Source organism: Lissotriton helveticus, chromosome 1_1 (genome assembly GCF_964261635.1).
Source record: "Lissotriton helveticus chromosome 1_1, aLisHel1.1, whole genome shotgun sequence".
Lineage (NCBI taxonomy): Eukaryota > Metazoa > Chordata > Amphibia > Caudata > Salamandridae > Lissotriton > Lissotriton helveticus.
This window is the reverse complement of record NC_136057.1, coordinates 295,805,392-295,827,908: the sequence shown is the minus strand read 5'-3', so window position 1 is coordinate 295,827,908 and position 22,517 is coordinate 295,805,392. Positions and strand designations below refer to the sequence as shown.

Genomic DNA, 22,517 nt, shown 5'->3' with positions numbered 1-22,517 from the left:
CGGATACAAGTACCAAAAACTTAAATATGCAGCTGAAAAACTTTCAAAGGGAGTATGCACCAGGCAGCGAATCTCTAAAAGACACAAGTTTATTGCACTAGACAGAAGTAAAAACAAAGCTAACCAAAGAAAATGATCAAAATAAAATCAGCTGCTTCCGGTTCACCACAAAGCGTTGTTGTCCCTCATCAATTAACTTGTTCCTTTTCTTTCAAGACAAATCTACAACATAAGAGAGGATGTGGAACTCTACCACATCCCACCGATTAAAGAAGATGGAAACACGGCTCTGTGCACGAGGACACAGAATAACAGCTCATGAGGGGACCAGTGCCCAGGCTAGTCCTTGCCCTGATCTCATTATCACCACCTAGGCGTCTGTCTTGTTCTCAAGAAGTAACACATCTCTCGCACTCAAGGAGGACTCCAAGGCTCTTCCACATGCATCCGACTCCCCGCTTCTCAAAACAACCTCAAGAAAGGTGTCCCCAATTACTGAGGCTTAACAGCTACAAACAAAAGGTTCACAAGCACAACACGTAGCTTTCCTACTCTCTCCTCAAATACATAACCCTAAAAAAGTTCTCTCTAAATGGGGGAAAAAAAATTGTGGATGATCCTATTTTTTCGTACTTTGCACTAGCCCTCTCTCCCCAACTCAAGCAAGGTTTATTTATTTATTTATTTATTCAAAGTTTTATATAGCGCGAACAAGATCCTTACAGATATCAGAGCGCTTCACAATGACAGGGTAGGGGCAGTAGGAATGAACAGAGGTAATGGGAGCAATGTAGTAGTCTGTTGGTTGAAGAGTCTACCTAGCGCGTGCATGGTCACAACTTCCCCTGCTAACCATTCCATACTTTGCTGGCATGGGTACTATAGTAATGAAATTGTATATGGCTATGGTGCTCGTAGGGTAGGGGGATCAACCGTCCGTAAATTTCACGGATCGTCCGTTGATTGGTAGTCGGGTCCGTTGTCCGTGGCGATCCCTCTTACGGACGCCTTTTGTCCATAATTTGGGGGTGACAACGACTTGCACTGCTCACCTTTGAGAAGCCTCAGTGTTCTGAGAGCTCCCTGCTGGGGCCGCCTCTCACTCCTCTGTACTCAAGAGCAGCCCCCTCCCAAGACTCTCACAGACTCTGACGGACCCATTGTCCTTCTGTCTGACGGCTGATAGTGGCATACAGAATGACAATGGGCCAGTGAAGGGCAATTAAGGCATGTGGTGTGCCTGAAGGCAAGGAAAGCAAATGTAACACATTACATGGAAGTATTGTCCAGTTACTTTTAGAAAACAAGCATTTGCAATCATTCACACATTTATACAAGTTAGAGCTTTTGTTTACCTAATATCAAATATAAACTTATTTTGACTTGTACATGTTGGTTGTCTGTTTACTTATTTATTGTTGTGCGATCTCCTCAGATGTGTCTTTAAAACTTACCTTTTGTCCCAAAGTTTTGTTTCGAATTTTGACCTTCCGGCCTTGAATTTTTGTCCTGAATTTTGACCTTTTGTCCTGAATTTTTACACTCACTGTCCTGAATTTGCACCCATGCCAGTTGATCACCCTAATTAGAGGGAATGTGGCACAGAGTATTTGTGTTGCCTAAGATTAAAAATAAAGACATCATTTGTGACAAAAATTGAATGCCCTACAAGTGCCTGTGGGAGACATGAGGTGCCCTCATGACTGAGAGTTAAATAGCAGAAGTTGATTCTGGTCAGGACTGAGGTGCACTGGAGTAATACAGGCACACGGTGTCCCAGAAGTGCCTTGCTGTGCAGTGCTGAGCTTAGAGCAGAGGAGCAATGGGATGAATCTTTCATTAGCATGAAGTGGAGCAGGGGTTAGCAGTACTTGACTAGCAGCTGGAGGTGGAGCAGGAGCTACTGAACTTCAGGACTGAAGGCTACCGAGATAGGTAATCACGTTGTACCAAACCTACATTAACAGGAAGCGCTGCAGGTCAGTACCACGGTGCAATAAAATGATTGCATGTAGTGTTCCAGATAAGAGCTGCAGACCCGAAATGAGGAGCGTTGAAAACAGTATGGTGCATGGTGAGATCACGAGGGCTGCGGACCATTGCAATTGGGCAAATGCCACCTTTGGTCTACGAAGTGATGCTAACATTCGGTGGTTTGATGTTAACTTAGAAACATGCCAATAAAATATTTCTATAAAAAAAATCGGATTTGAGGTACAATGGCAGAGCCAGGTCTTCCTCTAAAAATCAAAGAGTGATGCAGTTCAGAGTGCTGCTCGCTGCCCCCCCAAGCTTCCTCGACGTCTGGCGGCCATCGCACAGAGGCAGTGATCGAAGGAGGCAGCACTGTACATAGCCGGGTTAACAGTTACACAATATGTGCACTCACCCAGGCCTTGGAGTCCACTGGGGTACAAGGACGGCACAGAAGGACTCGCCTCAGTGGAGAATCAGGATTGATGAGCCCCTAGAATTGGAGCACGGGGATAACCTGTGACATTCTGGAGAAGTAGAACATCACTTACTTTGTGTATGCAGTGGTTGTTGTCAGCTGTTAGCAATTAAAATAGGGCACTGATAAATTTCGATTTTTACTGAAACAGATTTCTCTGCATCTGGCTTCACTTCTTATGGGGATGGATGCCTCCCCCCCCCCTCTCTGACTAATCAGGATTCATTAGTTGTGTTTTGTCTCCAAAGCTGTGTGATCGATAGCGCTTTACGTGATGCCTACGGAGTAATACAGCGTTGCACGAGATGCAGCTTCTTCAGTGTAGGGGTGCATCAGCCATTGCTAGGGCGCCGTATGGTGTTATGGAGATGCAAGACCTCTGTGTAGATTCTGATAGGAGGAAATCCTGCAGGCGAGGGCACCAGAGCAGTGTGCAGAGCCTAGTGACTTCCTGTGATGCACAGTTGAGTTGTGTCAGCAGAGCTGCGCACGGACCCCATTGCAGGAGTATATAAGATGGTAGCGCTAAAAAATCAGGTTTGCGGTTGAGTGGTTAAACTGTTGGTTAATGATTGCAGTAGAGGGCATTTGCGTATTAGAGTTGAGGTGCATCTGCAAGTCCATGCATGTATCCCATGTGTGGGAAGACAGGGGGTACATTTCACTATTGATTTGTATTTGCAAATATTGTGTGCCTATGTTAATAAACAATATTGTATTAGCTGTCTGTGTAGCATGAGAAGATTCCAGTGTTTCTTTTCACACTTCTCCTCCTTTAGGTACCATGTTTGGACGAAGGGGCACGCGCCTACCAATTTTGCTAAGTGGCGGACCGCCACTACGCCATACCGCGTGGACTGGGAAGCAGACTTTGAGCCGTATGTGGTGGTGAGACGGGACAGCCCTGAGTACGACCGGCGATTTGTTGGGTTCGGCTGGAACAAAGTGGCACACATCATGGAGTTAGATGCGCAGGTACTTACAGAGAGCTGTTTTATGTACATCTCTTTATCATCTATGCACAGAGTTCTGGGTCAAGGACCGGAGTTACTTTTCAGAAAGATATTGAATGAAGCTGGGAAAGGCAGTCACCTGATACCTCTTTCAGCAGGATACTTCCGAGTGGGAGACTAAGGGTAAATGTATCAAGTAGGGTGAGGCAGTGAAAAAAGTCTGCCTGAAAATGGGGGGAGGAGTTGTCAGCCTTCTTTTTGCCCTGGGATCGCCTGAGCCCAATATCTCTCTAGCAGGCACTATCATGTCTAAACACCCGAGAGTCCCTGAATCCTCCATCAGAGAGACAAACATAACAATTTGACTCCACACACCCCTTCATACACAACACACATACACACACCTTTCCTATTTCCCTTTCTCATTATCTGTACCTCTCTCACGGCTACAATGTCATACTCCGTCAGACCCTGATTCAAAGTTGTCCCCTCCTCTTTGCCATATCCTACTCTCTCCCACACCCTCCTTTCTACCCCTCTCTAAAACCATCCATCCTCAGTTTTTGCCTCTTGTTCTCCCACCTTCCCATCCAGTCGACCAGACACCCAGGGTTGTCGCTGTACGTCTCCCAACGGGCAGTGATGTACAAGCTTTTCAGGGTAGATCATTCTATTCGCAAGAATCCTCCCTTATTTCCTCTCCCTTGTTCCTTCTGGTTTTCTCTACATTTCCTTTTACCTCTTAACATCCCCTCCCCATATCATCTTGAGGTGACATATAACATGGTTTTATAAGATGGTTAAATTAAAGGAAAGTAACAGATAAAGCAAGCGTAATCCTCTTTTACTCCCCCATTCCAGGCCAATCATCCTAACCTTACACAGGGAGTAAGGATGCTCCCTAGCAAACATTAGGGAGTTATGAATGTGCATGGGGCCACTGCCTGCTTCCGCAAGTAATTCTGGTTGAATGAGTTCTGACCAATGGTTTCAACAAGATAGCCACATGGGAGAGCTCTGCTGCTTTTCCCGCTTAACGTGTAGCAGGTTTCTAATACATATTTAACACGTGTGAACAACTATCTCAAAGAAAGAACTGATTTAAGAAAAGTATCTTATATTTTAACATTAAAATATGTGTTCCTATTTATTTGCTATCTGATCAATAAAAACCATTGCCTACATCATAAGTAATTCATTAAAAAAAGATAAATGTATGAACATTAGCCCTAAAGCTTTTATACAAAAATACAAACTGTTAATTAGGGTGTTTGTGATAATTAGGAAAAAATGAAGGTAAAGAAATTAAAAAGAAATGTTGGGCATCTTGCACTATCAGTTGAGGTCTCCACTGACAATGTAATCATTATTTCTCAAAAGTTAACTAAGCCAGCACAAAACTAAGGATTAGTTCCTATGAGCATGTATGTATTGTTATGCTGTATTCATTTGTGTAGCTCTCTAATCACCCGAGATTGTATGCAGGCACCTGGGCAGGTGTATAGGTCTGTGGTCCCCAAGGTGCTTATATGAAGAGCCAGGTGTTGAATGAGGTAGGCTCAGAACAGTTTCTCCGCTGCTCAGTAATTCTGTACTGCAGGACCCCGGCACCTCGTTTCCCTTACATTTCTGGTTGCATTCTCCTCGTTTTTCTTGGACAGAACCACACCAGAACATCTGCTTTCAACCCATTTGTGAAGGTCGCTAAGCACTTCTTAGCAATTCGCTTCTGTTCCTTCTTGCTTGGGGTCCAGCCGCCTGGTTCATGGCTGTTTCTTGGGTTCCACCATCTGAACACGATGTGGTTCATGCAGATGAAGGGAACAAAGTGCTTCATCTACCACCGTAGAAATTTGATCTCATCATTCGATTGAAGCGTCCAGAAGTGGATAAGGGAGCTTAGACGCCCAGGCTAGTACCAGGCACCTCTTCAGTCAGTATAGAGGCAACGTACACTGAATGGGCAACCGTAGCATCTGTTAGTAACCACAGGAGGGTGAAATCACTGGTTCTCACAACTATATTTTCCCCGGTACACTACAGATTTGTGCAGCTAGAACCAGTTGCACGGACTAGGAATTCGGCATGAATAATCCAAGAGCTGAAGGCCACTGGACAACCAGATCTTTATGATCTCTCCCACCGTTGAGTCGGGTCTGTCTTCACATGTGGATTTTGAGAGTGTCGAGTCAGCTATTTTACCATAAGATTGATCTGGCTTCTCCTCGGTGTGATATAATACTGCCTAGTGAGGTTGATTACCCCACCCCACCCCAACCACCCTACTACTCCCTCCTCTGAGTCGGTTTTGAGGCTCCATAGCGTTGCATCAGAGAGTCGAGCTAGACCATTCGTGTGGGCACTCTTCAGGTCTGTTACACGCTGACAATGCCAGTCCTGCTCAAGAATCCTCCGGACTCGTCCTCATGCCCTGTACACCAGTCCCACTCTACTCCCATCTGATGTAGGAGGTAGTTGAAAGGAAGAAGTCAGCTAAATTGGTCTGTGAGACATCTTGTCACAAGAAGAACCACAATGCTACACTGTGTAGGCACCATAGCAAGAAGTGTAGAAGGTTCGAGGTGCTCGCATGAACCGAGTTCATCCCAACAAGCGATAGCATTGACCAGTCTCGCTGTCACACCAGTGTTTCATTTGTAAAGAAACATACGTGCCGGGGCTCTCGTCAGGAGGCTGCTTGCACCAGCCTATTTCTACTGTTAGCGCCGCCTAAAACAGACCCAACTACTAACCATGGAAGTTGGGAGTGGATGTTATGTAATGGCCTGAGCTGCCGACTTCGCAGCTGGGGAATCAGGTTTGCCTCTTGGTGTCGGCTCAACATCCTGTGATTCTGGGCAAATCACTTAATCTCACCGCAAATAAATGTGTCCTTAAGTGGTGCTCATGAAAAACACCGGTGCTGATGATTAAGTGCCGGTGCTGAGCACCCGAAACCACCCAGCTCAAGTAAAGCACTGTCACACCCATCTCTAATCTGCTGTCACAGACTGACTGAGGAGTGTGTGACTCCATCATCCTAAACAAATTTTGGAAGCCGTTGAATGTGTTCTTGGCTCTCTCTCATTTGTCATTCAAAAATAGATCTAGCATTTCACCAATACCCAATGTCCACTTTGATCAGATCGCTACAGTACAGGGTCTGGTGTCTCAGTGGACTAGTGCGTCCACTGTAGAGGTCTGTGTTCAAACTCATGGTCACAGGTTTAAATCCCTGCGGGTCCACTCGGCCTTCCATCCTTCTGAGGTTGATAAAATGAGTACTATTGAGTCGGGTAATAATAAACATCTGTTAATCAGCACCAAGATACCCTTGGGTGAACGTGCGCTCTACAAATACACATGTTATCGTCTTATCTAGAAATGTTGATTTTCTGGGGAGATTTCAGACTATTTTAAGGAGACAGACTTAGAAAAGGATGTCACAGTGCTTGGGAGGATTTCTCTGTGCTTGGTAGTAGAGTGAAAACCAGATCTCCACCGAGTCCTGTCTCATGTCTGTTGGTCATGAATGAATATACTCTCCTATTGTGTAAGGTTTTTGAGGAAAATAAGTTGTTCTCTCCATAAAGTGCTTCCATCAATGTTCTTGAAGCTGTTGCAAACAATCACCGGCTACCATTTATCATTGTGGCGGCTTTATAGTTCCGGGTACCTTTCCAGCAGGACCACAGAAAGTTCCTTCAGTTCCACATGGCTTCCAGTATTTCCAGTTCTAGATAATGGCCTTAGGCCCCAATGCAGTCCCAAAGTTTTTTTAAATATAGTTTTATTAGCAGCATTGCAGCAGATGAAAACACGTTGTTGCTGTCCCCGTCTGAACATTGTTTCTGATCAATGCATCTTACATGGAGCAGCTTGTGCCCTATATGGCCATCTTATTTGGACCATTTCGAATCTTAGGTTCTCAGCCAGCTTCCCAAAGTCCTTTTTGATACCATAGCAGTGGCCATTCTTTATATGGGGCTGTTGAAAGTCTTTCCTCCCCTGGAAAATGAGAAGGTAAACAAAGAGGTTATTCTTGGAGAGAAATGGCATGGTTGCCTGGTCGTTTAACCTCATCCATGCGCGTGCTGAGCCCAGCTCGCCATGAGTCACAGTAGAGGTGTGCTCTTGACGAGCTGGGCTCGTCATAACTGCCGCGGTCCATCCACGCGCGATTGATTCCCCGCCTGTGCGGGAGTATTCATCAGTGGGCGGAGTCCTGACGAGCCCAGCTCGTCATGAGCACTAGTGAGGATGGAAGGTCCACTGTGGAGCCCTTTATTTGTGCATCTTATTTGATATCCTTGACACATCCTACACATTAGCTTGAGCATGGGCTCAAGTTGAGCATGGGCTTCCTGCTCATTGAGGTCCCAACAACCAGTGGTCAGATACAAAATAACCTTGCTGCACATGATTGGCACTATGGCACCAGTGGACCAGTTCCCAAAACATGATCTCCTAGATTGTATGGATACCTACTCAAGGAGCAAACCAAGTATAGTGAGCGCTTAACCAAGCTGTGATTGACTCCATATTTTGCGCCCCGGGCTACCATATATGGAGGGATTTTAAAACACAGAATGCACAAACCTTGCCTGCTGGAGGTGCCATGTCCCCTAGGGATTAGTGTCAGATGGGAGCATGTGAAGAGATGTTTCTGTAAGCCCTCTCTTCCTTCCCCACCAGGACCTCTGATCCAGTACCCCTTGAAACATTCAAAGACAGCTGAAGGCCATCCTGGTTGCCCTGTCTGATCCTGCCATGTAGGATTCTTGTACATCTGCAGTGGGCCAACAAATGTAAGACCTGCTATCCATAGATGAGTGGAGCTTTCTCTATCCCTGTTCAGTCTCTCAGCTTGAACACCTAGGTCCAAAGAAACTCAGCTGTGTATGATTGACCTGTCTTCATACACTCTCTGTCTTGATAGTTTCTAGGAAATCCAACCACTAACCTGACTACAAAAGCAGGTGGTTGAGATTATGCTCCCATGACATCATGTCATCCTCAAGATGCGTAATGCAGTTAGTAACACAACTTGTACTACCTTCTGTGCATCCACTGAACCCTACAGATATACCCACAATAAATAATTTTCCACCTTTGATGAGTCTATCCAGCTTCCTCTGACTGGTCTGTTGAATGTATTCCCTTTGTTGAGAATGCCACTGTTGAGGTGGGACCTCATCTTTGTTGTGTCTCAGCTGATGTATAAGACCTTAAGAGGAATAGCAAGACTGCGTTCCAAAACATGCCATATCATTCAACTGATGGATACGTTGGTGCTCATAATCTACCACTCATTTGCCCAAAAGTGAGGACTAATTTTCACGCTAATGAAAATCACTCACTTTATGCGGTGCTGAGACACAGTATCAATGTCAAGGTCACTCTTCATTTCTCTCTGGTCAGGGCAAGGCATGATTATTCTTCTGAACCAACCTATTGATACACACTGTGTAAAAACAAGTCCTTCACAAATCAAAACTACTTGATGGATTACATTCTGAATATTCCATGACTATTCCTTACATAGAGAAATTGCTTTTACATTGAATGCCTATACAGAATCTGCCACAGCCCTGGCACCATCATCATCAGAATTCTCCAGGTGTGCTCCTGGGATAGAGGTACAGTGTGTAATAATGTAGGAATGAGGGTAGGCAGAGTTGGTGATGAATCCAAAAGGAAGTTTATTCTTCAGTTCAAGCAGGAGTAATTAGTTACAGGATTTGGAAGTTATAATTAGTAGAAGCCCCACCGGGAGCCGCATCCCAGCTGCTCCGCCCTCACATTTCAACAGCTGTTCACTCATCCAGGTACACATGAACATTCTATGACATCACCCACACTATGGCTGAGCAGCAGGGCACATAATATCAATGAAGAAAGACACATCAGCAAGAACAGATTACCACCCAGTGCCACAATAGGAGTCGGCACACATGCTTTCTGCAAGCATTATGTTCTGAGTGCTGCATCCCAAAGTAATGCACAGTTCACCCAAAAGGTCTTGCGAAACCTCTTTGCTTATACAATTGGATGCCTGATGCAGGTTATTGCGAGCTTCCTTATAGTCTCCTGCTGTGGACTCTCCTCGCAAGGTGGGAGTAGCAGTATTTCCGAGTTACCTTGAGGTGTCCTCAGTCACTCCTCATCTTCTGACTCTCTCATACGTCCATGCTCTTGTGCCTTCTTATCTGCTATACATGAAATCTATCTCAGTGCTAAGCTTCTGTGTAAAAGGGAACTGTCGAGGATGCTACGCTCGCGTGATGTAGATGGTATAACTACCTACATGTACCGTGCAAAGCCCTGTGTTGACAGCATCGAGAAGCAAGTTCTTGTCCAGCCACAAGGTAGCCATATGTTGCGAATCGGAGAGAGACAGTAGACAGGTCTAACATAGTCCCCACAAGGGTAACTTTATTCTCTTTTTCTCTTTTTGCAGGAGTACGAGTTCACCGTCCTTCCTAACGCCTACATGATCCACATGCCACATGCTCCCAGCTTCGATATCACCAAGTTCCGGTCAAATAAGCAGTACCGAATTTGCCTAAAGACCCTGAAGGAGGAGTTCCAGCAGGACATGTCTCGGCGCTATGGTTTCACAGCCTTGAAATACCTCACTGCAGAGAACAACAGCTAGCAGGACACCTACCGGGATAACCATCTTCATGAGGCGCCCATCATGACGGGAGAAGGACACCTACGTGAGGCCGAGACGAGGGCCTTCTCTCCCTCCGTCCAGGGCTGAGACATGTCGCTGCTGAGGAGGGTCGCTGACTCTAGCGGAAAAGGTACGGGGGGAGTTGCACACCCCGAGGAAGAATGTGGTGCCTTCAGCGTGGGCACCATTCTCTTACTGAACAGCCCTTGAAACAGAATGAGGTTAAGGAAGACATTGTCCTCTCATCTCAAGTAAGCCAGTCCTGCAGTGTTTGAGATGTTCCCCAGCCTGCAACTGGAATGGACATCACTTTCAGGAGGGAACATCACCAGCATCTGCTGAAACCTGAAAGAGAGTCCCTACTCCTGCTATGCAGACTGCACAACCTCTGAAAGTACTGCAAGTCAACCACAGCCTAACTAGGGAACTCTATAGAGGACAGGACCACCACTGGTTACTGGACTTTGTTCTTGTGACTCTTTCTATGAACCTTTTTCCATCCACAGAAGAATCGCGATTCATTCCCCTCACCTCAGAAGCCATTTCATTGTCCTTTCTTTCTTGAGATAAAAGCAGGTTTGATAAAGTATATACAGATATATATATATATATAATTGCACATAAATTTGATGACGACTCATGATCATGACTTAAGGGACGAAAGATGTTTTGGACTGGATGTACGGGTTGCTGTGGTTGCACTAGTCCAGATATCACTTTCTACCCTTTCTTCCATCCATCTCCTTAGCTAATGTTTCTGGCTGAAGAAGAGTATGATGTGCGTCTTGAACATACAGTGAAGTACAGTCGGACGTCTATGACATCATTGCACATGCAACGCACTACATTACTTCCAAGTGGCCTGGTTGCACAAAGGAGATGTTGCTAAAAGTGCAAGCTGGGCTTTCACTGTAGCACCTGCCGGGCATTGTGGACTTGTAAAACATGAGAAATTATACTGTACTCCTGAGTCAGACTACTGTACCTTATGGCTTTCTTACCCACAAAACGTATAGTGATGTTGAGTGTGGCTGGTGAGCTGACAGAATGTAACTGGAACACAATATTTCAGAGTGCAGCTACAAATGCTCCCTAATATGGCATTCATTATTGTTGAGTGCCATTGTTGGACTTGGTATTCTGATTGTGCGCGAGGCATAAAGTACATTGCTTAGGGTCTCTGTTAGATTTACTGGTCTGGTTGTACCTAGGCAACACCCCAACTCTAAGCCCAGCTGTTGGATTTGGCGCCCCCATGCTAAACCCCAGATACATATGTGAGTGTGGTAGTAACTAGACCTCCATGGTCTGGTCGTATCTGTCGTGTTTTTCTATAGGCAGCACCTGAACCCCTCTCTGACTATTAAGCCTCAAATTCTACTGTTTGAAAGAGTCCTTCAGGGGAGCATTATTTATGAAGGTTTTTAAGTCTAATCAATAGATGAATGGAGAACACACCCTCTATGTATACAAACCACTAGTCCTCCACTCGCTCACAAATCTGGTATCCCTGTGGTCTGGGTAAAGATGGAACCCAATGCAGGCTTTGTGGCATGAGTTGGCAGGACATGGGTACATTTCTTACTACCATTCCTTCTTCCCTGTACTTCTAAACAGACAATGAGTTTACGAGCCGACAACCTCTTCCATGCCCCTTTCCTCTACCTCTAACCAGACTGTCCTCACAAACAACTTCTTCTCTCACCCTCCTAATTCGCAGCTCCTTGTACTATAAGGTGTATTGCGGAGCACCCCCTCTCCTATACATCCCACCCTACCTCCATGTTCCACTGGATAGGATGTGCTACTTCTACTTCCCGGTGCCTTCTACGGGAACGTGTGTTGATGCAGAACACTACATGTTGACTTGAGGTTGATAGATTCTGTTTGTGCTACATAGTCTCTTCCCTGTGATACTGACGCCTTCTCGCTCTAAAACAGAATCCACAGCATGGAGCTAGTTTTGCATTTGCTGAGGACAGAGAGAGCACAGTCTCCGCCATCTTGTCCTACGTGTTATACTTGCATTGACAAGACAAACATTCCCATCGCTATGTGTCCTGGGGCTTGAATCCAACAGAAAATTGCAACCTGAGGAGCACTAAGCATAAAGACCTTTAGGGTACCCTTTGCAAGGTCTCTCTGTGAAGATTTCTAAACCTGTTAAAGTAGACTGTAAGCAGTGGATCCTTGATATTGCCCAGTCAGGCACTGGCTGATCTGATGAGGGGGTGATACCTCCAAACTGGTCCCAGTATGCTTGTTTCCGGTCCGGGAGGACCTGGCCTGGAAGTTCTGGCTGGACTGTTCCCATGGGGAGCAGGGTCAAGACTGATATGCATATGGCTGAGTCAAAACTGGAATGGCTTGGTGAGTAAAAAAACGATGAATTTAGGCCCAGATCTCTGTACTGGGGGTGAATGTTTGACATTGTTCAGCATTCCGTCCCTCATTGGTTCTTTTTGCTTATGAGTTGGCCAAGAAGTGGGTTAAATGTAACAATCATTGAATCCTATCTTTCAGTTCTGTGAAAAAATGCATTGATGATTTCTGGAAATTTAGAAATGTGACTCCCAGAGAGCCTGTTCATACCAAGGTTTGTCGGATGGAATGTGCAATGCTGGTATTCATGATTTACTGGTGCTAGAGTGTAAGGACTGGTCAGGATTGAGGGTGCATCATCAGTGCAGTAGAACAATATTCACAGCTTTGCAAGAAGGAAGTACAGCATGACAGAGCAGGCACGCAGGATTCGGAGAGGTTTAAGAGGCGAAATGCCTATGAGCTTTAGGGATTTAGATTACGATGCAATGGAAGTGCTGTGTATGGAGCAATCGCAGTGTTGGAATAGTACAGGCTCTGTGTGGTAAAATAATAGGGAGAACAGTACATCCTGGTCCTTGGCGGAGCTATGCTTCAGAACCTAGTACTGGAAAACTATCCCGGATTTCAAAGGTTCAACATTAATTGCAAGTTTACACCTGCGGGATGGTCCAGCAGACATGGGGTCTCCTAGTGCTAATATATGGGTGATCGGGCGCTGCTGGGCACGCATCAGTAAAGCCCTTACATATCCAAATGTTGTAATCATTCGGGTAGAGGAGAGATGCAAGTGCATCAGTGGGATGTTGAGGCTTCTAGTCAAGGCCGCAGAGGGTCATGGGGCAGCCGCATCAGCAGGGCTTAGGAGAGGGGCTACTGGGATGGAAAGGGAAGGGGTATGGTGCAGATGTGTGCACAGAGCTGCTCAAGGTGGAATCATAGTGCTGAAGTTACTTTAACCTATTCTGAAGCTTGGGACCCATATACTTCTAGGCACCCGAATGCCTCACATGGTATTTCAAAAGCCTGTATTGAGGTGCCTCAGTGGAGTTATGAGGGTTCCTATCGCTAGAACAGCAAAGCAGAGAATATTCAATAGGTTTGCATTGAAGTTAATCTGCGTAGTGATGGGGGTTATGTTGCAAGATCCACGCAGTGTGTAGGTCTCCATCAAGATTCCAGAACAGAGTTTTTAGCGTTCTTCATGCTATAGCAGCAAAGGTTATTGTGTAGGTATAGACTGAGGTGCCGCAACAGATATATCAGCCTGTATTGTTCTATAACTGCTAAGAATTGTTGTGTAGGTCTGGACGGAGGTGCCACAACATATTTATGAGAGTACCTACTTCTAGAACATCAGAGGGTTGTTGTGCACATCTGGACAGAGGTGCAAAACAGATTTATGAGAGTACCTACTTCTAGAACATCAGAGGGTTGTTGTGTACATCTGGACAGAGATGCCACAACAGATTTATGAGAGTACCTACTTCTAGAACATCAGAGGGTTGTTGTGCACATCTGGACAGAGGTGCAAAACAGATTTATGAGAGTACCTACTTCTAGAACATCAGAGGGTTGTTGTGTACATCTGGACAGAGATGCCACAACAGATTTATGAGAGTACCTACTTCTAGAACATCAGAGGGTTGTTGTGCACATCTGGACAGAGGTGCAAAACAGATTTATGAGAGTACCTACTTCTAGAATATCAGAGGGTTGTTGTGTACTTCTGGACAGAGGTGCAAAACAGATTTATGAGATTACCTACTTCTAGAACATTAGAGGGTTGTTGTGTACATCTGGACAGAGGTGAAAAAACAAATGTATGAGAGTACCTGCTTTTAGAACATCAGAGGGTTGCTGTGTACATTTGGACAGAGGGGCCACAACAGATTTATGAGAGTACCTATTCTAAAACATCAGAGGGTTGTTGTGTACATCTGGACAGAGGTGCCACAACAGATTTATGAGAGTACCTACTTCTAGAACATCAAAGGGTTGTTGTATACATCTAGACAGAGGTTCAAAACACATTTATGAGAGTACCTACTTCTAGAACATCAGAGGGTTTTTGTGTACATCTGGACAGAGGTGCCACAACAGGTTTATGAAAGTGCCTACACTAGAACAGCATAGGGTTGTAATGAAGGTCTGGAGGTATTTGGTAGGTCTGAACTGATTTTCCACAACAGGTGTGCCTACTGCTAGAAGAATACACAGTTTTGTGTATGTCTCGACTGAAGTAACACGACAGATAGGAGAGCGCATTGTAATAGAACTGCATAGGGCTATTGTGTAGTTCTGTACTGAGTTAAAAAGAACAGATTTATGAGAGAGGATGCCTACTACTAGAAAAGCATAGGGTTGTTGTGTAGCTGTCTGAGGTGCCACAACAGATTTACGAGAATGCCTACAGCTAGGACAGCATAGGGTTGTTGTGTGGGTCTGAGCTGAGGTGCCACAACAGATTTATAAGACTTCACTGCCCTATGACAGCATAGGGTTATTGTGTAGGTCTTGATTGAGGGTGCACTAGGGGAACGCTAAGAGAACCTGGAGCGGTGAAACCTGCGGCTACCCTACGGGTCTGGATTGAGAGGGTTTTGGGGAGCTGGGAGGACCCTGGAGCTGGAAGACCCGAGTGCCCTGCACATCACCAGTCGGGGGAGTTGGTTCTTCCTTCAGTGCAGTTCCAGGGCTGCGTATGTTGGACGCGAGAAGAAGCTCTGCTGCTGTAACTCATCTCACACTTTCTTCATGCCTACAATGACTGTGTACCTAACATCAACAAGAACAAAATTGTGAAATAAAGAAGTGGAAGCGGTACTCAATCAGTATAACTGGTTGTGCAGCTTGTTTGGTCAAGTGAAGTTATCTTTTTTTCTGTCCCAGTGAAGGCGAGCAGCTCCTGGTGCACTGACTGCATTCCCTCCCTTTGAGCAGCTGCACCTTGTGTGTGTGTAGTGACTGTAGATTGGCTTTGAGTATGGCTCTGAAAGATTTGGGTGGTGTGCCTTGTGTGTGTAGTGAATGTAGATTGGCTGTGGGTGTGTACGTGCATTGGGTCTGGAAGGTTTGGGTGGTGAGCCCTGTGCGTGTGTGTACTGATTGTAGATTGGCTGTGGGAGTGTACTTGCCTTGGCTCTGGAAGATTTGGGTGCTGCAGCTTGTATGTGTACTGAATTTAGATTGGCAGTGAGTGTCTTCATACCTTGGCTCTGGAAGATTTGAGTGGTGCGCCTTGTGTGTGTAGTGATTGTAGATTGGCCATGAGTGTCTACATGCATTGGGTCTGGAAGGTTTGGGTGGTGTGCCCTGTGTGTGTGTGTAGTGAATATAGATTGGCTGTGAGTGTGTACATGCCTTGGCTCTGGAAGATTTGGGTGGTGCGCCTTGTGTGTGTGTGTAGTGAATGTAGATTGGCTGTGAGTGTGTACATGCATTGGGTCTGGAGGATTTGGGTGGTGCAGCTTGTGTGTGTGTAGTGAATGTAGATTGGCTGTGAGTGTGTACATGCATTGGGTATGGAGGATTTGGGTGGTGCAGCTTGTGTGTGTGTGTAGTGAATGTAGATTGGCTTTGAGTATGGCTCTGAAAGATTTGGGTGGTGTGCCTTGTGTGTGTAGTGAATGTAGATTGGCTGTGCGTGTGTACATGCATTGGGTCTGGAAGGTTTGGCTGGTGTGCCCTGTGCGTGTGTGTACTGAATGTTGATTGGCTGTGCGTGTGTACATGCATTGGGTCTGGAAGATTTGGGTGGTGCAGCTTGTGTGTGTACTGAATATAGATTGGCTGTGGGTGTGCACATGCCTTGGCTCCAGGAGCTGTGGGTGACTCATGGCAATGGCTCAGTGGGAGCCTACATTGGTAGGCATGTTTTGGAGAGTTCATCTCATGATTGCCTGATTTTCAAGCATGTGACCAGACCAGGAGCTTGTGCTCATCTTGATGCTCTCCAGAAGGATTCAGGTTACTGGAGAGAACATTTAAACTAGAGTGTGTTGGTGTTTGGAAATTGACACCCCATAAAAATGTATATCATCATTGGGCCAGTCAGCTTTGTAGACATGTTGAAACACCGAATGCAAAACCAACAACAGCTGTGCGAACACCAGAGACGGTGGACTTCAAGGCACTACATACAGTAAGATTGAGGTTCATACAGAATTCAACTAAGAGTTGCATATACGTATAAAAACATGTACAGGGTAGTGCTGCATGCAACACAGGATACACAGCATTAGAGAACCATCACTGTAAAAGTTATATTGAGTAAGCGGTCAGTTCAAGGAAGTAGGCTTTCCATTTTTAGTTTCAAACTTAATCCCATACTAAAAGAGAGCACACAATAAGCAAAGTGACCTTTCATTTTTAAGACACCGGCGTAAGAGAACCCCTACAAACATTAAATATGACCATTTATGGAATTGCAAAATGTAAAGCTTCAGGAGAGTCATTTATTCAAAGCCTGGAACATTAAAGTTGTTACATACACAAACCTTGTTGACATTGCATACTTGCAAGATTACATGGAAACCTCCATCGAAACCAGTTTGAAAAGAAGACAGTCAAGCCTTAAGAAATGAACTTTTAACTGGCAAATCACCATTGGTCTTTTTTTAACCGATTTTTAATAGTTTCCCAGTACAACACATGTTATAGGATTGCAGTATTCAAGGTATGTTCATGTATTACGTATTTCCTGGTAAATACAGTATTCGGCAAGGAGCAGTCAGTTGAGTATAATATGGTTAGAACGATAACAATTAACAAACATCACGCAACATCAGGGAGATGCGTACTGTCTATACAATTCGACTAGTCGATTATCGTCCTAGTATGCCTATACGTTATTCTTTCATTCTAGAATGGCAGGCTATGCGTGAATCCACCCCCTCTCACCATGCCGCTCCCGTCGTCTGTAGATTCCAAGAGTGCCAAAGGCCAACTCATCTCCCCCCCCCACCACCACCACCACCACCTCCCCTGGGAACAGCATCCCTCAAAAGCCCCATGTGTAGCATACCAGCCACATCTAGCGTACCAGCGACCTGTGGTGTCAGTAAACAGAAGCAAGAGGCTTCCCAACTAGGCTTTGGGGAGTCTTTGAACAACTGGAACTCGTGCAATAACCCCTCCAGGTCTGCCCCACTTGATGGTTGCGGCACACCAGTGTTGCACGGTCGGAAGGTTGTGCGCCTTCCAATGCATTGCTGTATACCGCCTACTCATGAGGAGGGCCATATCAATGAATTTGTTGGTTGCCATATGTGCCTTTTTCCTTTTGAATGTTCCCAGCAGTGCCCCCTCCATAGTAAGGAACGCCTCCCGCCCCGCCACCTCTGTCAGTGCCTCTGCCACCCCTGCTAGAGTGCAGCAGTCCCCGGCCAACACCAAAACATGTGTGGCATGTTGGCATTCGGCTCATGATACCTGCGACATAGCGATTTTGTGTAATCGTTCGGGGGTAAGGTATTCCTTGTGGAGAATGTTGTGCTGTATGTATTGGAATTTGCCATTGCGGGATACAGTCCTCAGGTAGTGTAGGGCTTTATTTCATTCTTTAGGTGTGAATTCTGAGCCAATATTTCTTTCCCAGCAGCGGCCCGTACTGCCTGTAGAGGATTTGATGTAGTGTATGCCAGCACCCATACAAGCTATGTAATGAGCCAACGTCTCTTACCCATAACATGGAGAGTGTCTGTAATGTCCCATCGTCTCCCACTAGCCTACCATGCCCAAGGAAGTGCCCTGCTAGGAGCTTATTCTCCTCCCGCAACTGGTCAAAGGGGACGAACACTCCTTCGCAGAATAAGTCACCTATTGTGCCTACCCCAGCCTCAGCCCAGGTTGCCATGCGTTCTCACCCGATTGATGTGCAGAAGGGTACTATATTGCTCAGACTTATCTCTGGGGTGTATGGCAGAATCAGTGGCATGAGGCATAATCTTCTGCAGTAACTTGTGTAGTCGATGCTCAGTAAGGTGTTGGACTCTTCGTGGGTTCGGGCACGAGTGAGTAGCATGCTACCCACCACAGCTTGTGCCTGAACCACGGACGGTAAGCCGAGCTCCTCTATCAGTCACCCTGACAGCCATCTCGCTGGCACCTGCAACTGAGCGGCCACATAATAATGCTAAAAATTGGGTGCACCTAGGACTCCTTTGTCAACGGGCAATTGTAGTTTCCTCAGCGCCACTCGTCTCCTTCACTTGTTCCATATGATGGTACCCAGCATTACATGCAGGGTCTGAAAGGTAGCCCTCAGAAAGGTGCACAAGGAGGTTATGGAAGAAATGTAGGAGGCGGGGGTAACATCACCTTTTTTACAGTGATATTTGCCCTTGCACTGTAAGGGGTCAAGTGCTCCAGAACGTCATCTGGGGACGTAAGGAGGATATGATTCTGGTGAGGTTCTCATCGATGAGATCCTGCATGGTGTGGTACATATGGATTCCTAGGAATCTAAGTGTGTGAGGCTTCCAGGTTAGTGAGTGTGTTCCCACCCTTAATTGCTGTGAACCGCAGTCCGCCTGGAGCTGGATGGCATGACTTGGTCCAGTTAACCCCTTGTCCCAAAGCCTGGCGGAATTCTTTGAGTGTCTCCGCAATTCCCTGTATCCCTTCCCTGATGTCTCATGCATAGATGAGCAAGTCATCGGCATACAGGGAGACTATGTGCACCTTCTCAGTCAAGGGGATCCCCCATTCCTCTCCTCGTTGCCAGAGCCTCTGAGCCAGCGGCACCATTGCGAGGGCAAATAAGAGGGCAGAGAGAAGGCATCCCTGACTAGCTCATCTGCTGACCTGAAATGGAGGGGAGATAAGCTGGCTGAGTTTCACACGGGCTGTGGGCCCTGTGTTGAAAAGCCAGATCAGTCTGGATAGTGCCAGTGATACCCAGCACATATAGGCCAGAGAAGAGGTAGCCACAGTTCACCACATCGAACATTTTTTTAAAGTCTAAAATCAGGCAGGCTGCATACGGCTCTCTGGCTGGGGCTCGTTCCATGACTCTATGCAAGCGGCGAACATTAAGAGTAGTGAAGCGCCTGTGAGTTAAACCATTCCAGTCCGAATGTACCAGGCGCAGCATGTGTTCCAACAATTGAATCACTAGGACCTTACTAAGTATTTTATAAACCATACCTAGCATGCAAAGTGTATGGAAGAATGTGATTTCGCATGGATCCCGGTCAGGCTTTGGCAAGGACACTAGCAGAGACTCTCAAAGAGACTGAGGAAGGCTGCCCACTACGAGAGCACCCTAATATAGCTCTAACAACTTGAGGGCCAAAAGCGACACATAGGTCTTGTAAAATTTGAGAGGCAATCCATTACTGTAAAAAAGGTGATGTTACCCCCGCCTCCTACATTTCTTCCATAACCTCCTTGTGCACCTTTCTGAGGGCTACCTTTCAGACCCTGCATGTAATGCTGGGTACCATCATATGGAACAAGTGAAGGAGACGAGTGGCGCTGAGGAAACTACAATTGCCTGTTGACAAAGGAGGCCTAGGTGCGCCCAATTTTGAGCATTATTATGTGGCCGCTCAGTTGCAGGTGCCTGAAATGCCTTGAAATCTAAGCATCGTAGCTGCTCAACCAATTGAGCGTGATGTTCCAGCACATCGGTCAAACTATGCTGCTCTGTAGGGGCCAAGCGAGCTGCTGCCTCTAGTTGCCCAAACAACTTCTTGGTCGGCTGCAGGTACTTATGCAGGATGGCCCTTGCTCCCACCACTGCCCAAATACGTTGCCCCCTAACTACTACTATTAGCCCTTCCCATTCTTGCTGTCGAGAGGTAGCCGAGCCGCAGTTTTCTTTGAAATAGTGTGTTATGCTCTCATTCATCTCTTCCCCGAAGGCCATGTCTTTCAGCACGGCTGGCTGTCGGCAAAATGTAGGCACTGAGGATCTCGGTGTTCCCCATTCAACATGCACCAGTAGCGGGTTGTGGTCTAAGAATGTTTTCCCCCAGGTACCCCACACCTTTGACCTTGGTTTGGAGAACGGAATGGCAGAGGATGCAATATAGTCGCACATGTAGGTCATGTGGCACCGAGTAGTGGAAGTATTCCCTCACCCCTGGGTATAAGGCATGCCATCGATCAAGGTAGGTACCAATGTGTGAGCCATTGTGTAAGGCAAGTGGCAACTGCTAGCACTGGTGAAGTGGGTAATAGAGTATGGGAGCTATCTATCCGTGGGTCTAGTACACAATTGAAATTCCCCCTAAAATCTAGGGGACATTAGACCAGTGCGTTAGTATTACAGGACTATGTCATGTTTGGTGCATAGATACTTCCAAGCAATAATGGTGTACCATCAAGTTGCCCCATCACCAGAACATACCACCCACCCCTCTAGGTCTATTACTTCAGCTGTGGGTCGAAATGGAACTCCAGAGCAGACCCATATAAGTGCCTCCCTAGCTAAGCCTGAGTAGGTCATGCAGAAGCACTGGCCTCGCCACTGCTTTCATAGGAAATCCCCCTCTCCCTTGGTAGTATGAGTTTCCTGTAGGAGCGCTATCTCCGAATGTATTGCTGCACTGTGTTTTTGTGTGGTCGCCATCCCTGCAAGTTTCACATCAGGATTCCTACTTCAGTCATGGTTAAACGCAGGGAAGAAGGAACCATGGGGCCAAGCAAATCAGCTCGGGAGGAGGGGGGGGAAGCATTGCGTATACTGTGCTAACAGGTCTTGTGCTTGGAAGGGATGACACTTATGTGCAGTAGGTCTCCATCTTCTGTGTGACTTGTTGGTGCGTAGCCAAAAAAAAAACACAACTCTAACCCAGGGCATACCCATACATGAGGTCGCCCAAACAGTGAACCAAGAAGACCCATGATCTGGAAGCTCTAACACTCAGTCACCTACACCAGCGTAGTTGCCAACATGCAGGGGTGGAATGGGAAGAGTGCACATATGAGTCATGCACTGTTGAATCTGTGCCACTGAAGGCGAATCGATCAAATATAGGAAAAAAGAAAGGTCTAAGAAGTGAAAAGAAAAAGAGTGAGAAAGTGTGGGGGGGGGGGGGTGGTCATGCCAGACCCATTTCCACATTTCAATCATTGAAGGATTAGTGATAAAGTTAAGTTTTTGAAGTCCTAGTGGGGCGTTAGGTAGGACACTGCTTCACCTTTTTGGAACTGCCCCTGAGTGCCCGTGACAGCAGTGCAGATGTGTTCACTGGGGGGAGGAGTATTCTCGCAAGGGGGGAGTAGCAGTACCACAATCCTCCAATCTCAGGTAATCAGTGTACTCCGCTGATTGATGCAATGCTCACCAAGAAGATAGCTGAGTGTTCAGATGAGTGTCCGCCATCTGCGGCGTCACATCAGGGAGATCCAGAGAGTTGGCACTGTCCACGGAGGCACATGAATATGTCTCAGAAAGGTTGTCATCTTCCCGGCCTAGGATGGAAGAGTGCCTCTCAGCCCACAAAGAAGCTGCAGTGGTCAGGCCAATGTCTGATCTTTCTTCGCCTGCACTGATGTGGAAGTGCCGGTCAGCAGTACAGGTCCTCGTCCCATGTTCTGGCACCTGCCACCCCTCTTAGGGCCACCCTACTGCGACCGTTCAGTAGGCGAGGCTGAAGTGGTAGTGTCATAGCGATGCTGTTCTACCCAGTCCCAGGCATCTGTGGGCTCAGTGAAGAAGTAGCTGAACTTTAGTTTGGTGGGCAATAGTAGAGAGTAGCGAAAACCAGCCTGGCGAAGTCTTCGCTTCAGGCCAAGAAAGGAAGCTCTATGGTGCTGCACCGCCACTGTATTATCCAGAAATAGCTATATATGGGTGTTGTCAGAACTGGGTCAATGGATCGAGTGCTGGAAGTAGAACTTTCTCATCCCGATCATTCAGAATAAGGAAGTTCATAACTCTTGTCTCTAGTGGGCGAGGCAGGGCCTGCATGGACAGCCTGTGGACCGGGACCCGGTGGGCTCGTTCAATTAGGAAATGAGGGGACAGCTTACCGGGTCAGTCCCCTTTGCCCCATCTGGGAAACCTACAATGCAGAGATTGTTGCACTGGGACTGCCTGTCTGAATCCTCCACCCTGCTTTCAAGTTCCTAAACTTTGGTGGCTAGAGTTTGTCCTTGT

At 46.5% G+C, this 22,517-nt stretch overlaps 1 protein-coding gene across 3 annotated transcripts in view; it reads left to right on the top strand.

Annotated features, from left to right (window-relative positions):
* Window positions 1-15,271, top strand: part of LARGE1 (LARGE xylosyl- and glucuronyltransferase 1) — a 1,129,206-nt gene extending 1,113,935 nt beyond the window's left edge. For all 3 annotated transcript variants that reach the window (XM_078669611.1, XM_078669686.1, XM_078669758.1), the window contains exons 14-15: window positions 3,232-3,427; window positions 9,866-15,271. In XM_078669611.1, coding sequence (XP_078525737.1) covers window positions 3,232-3,427; window positions 9,866-10,063 — 394 coding nt within the window. In that variant the 3' untranslated portion in view covers window positions 10,064-15,271. The remainder of the gene's footprint in view (window positions 1-3,231; window positions 3,428-9,865) is intronic.
* Window positions 15,272-22,517: the final 7,246 nt, after the last annotated feature.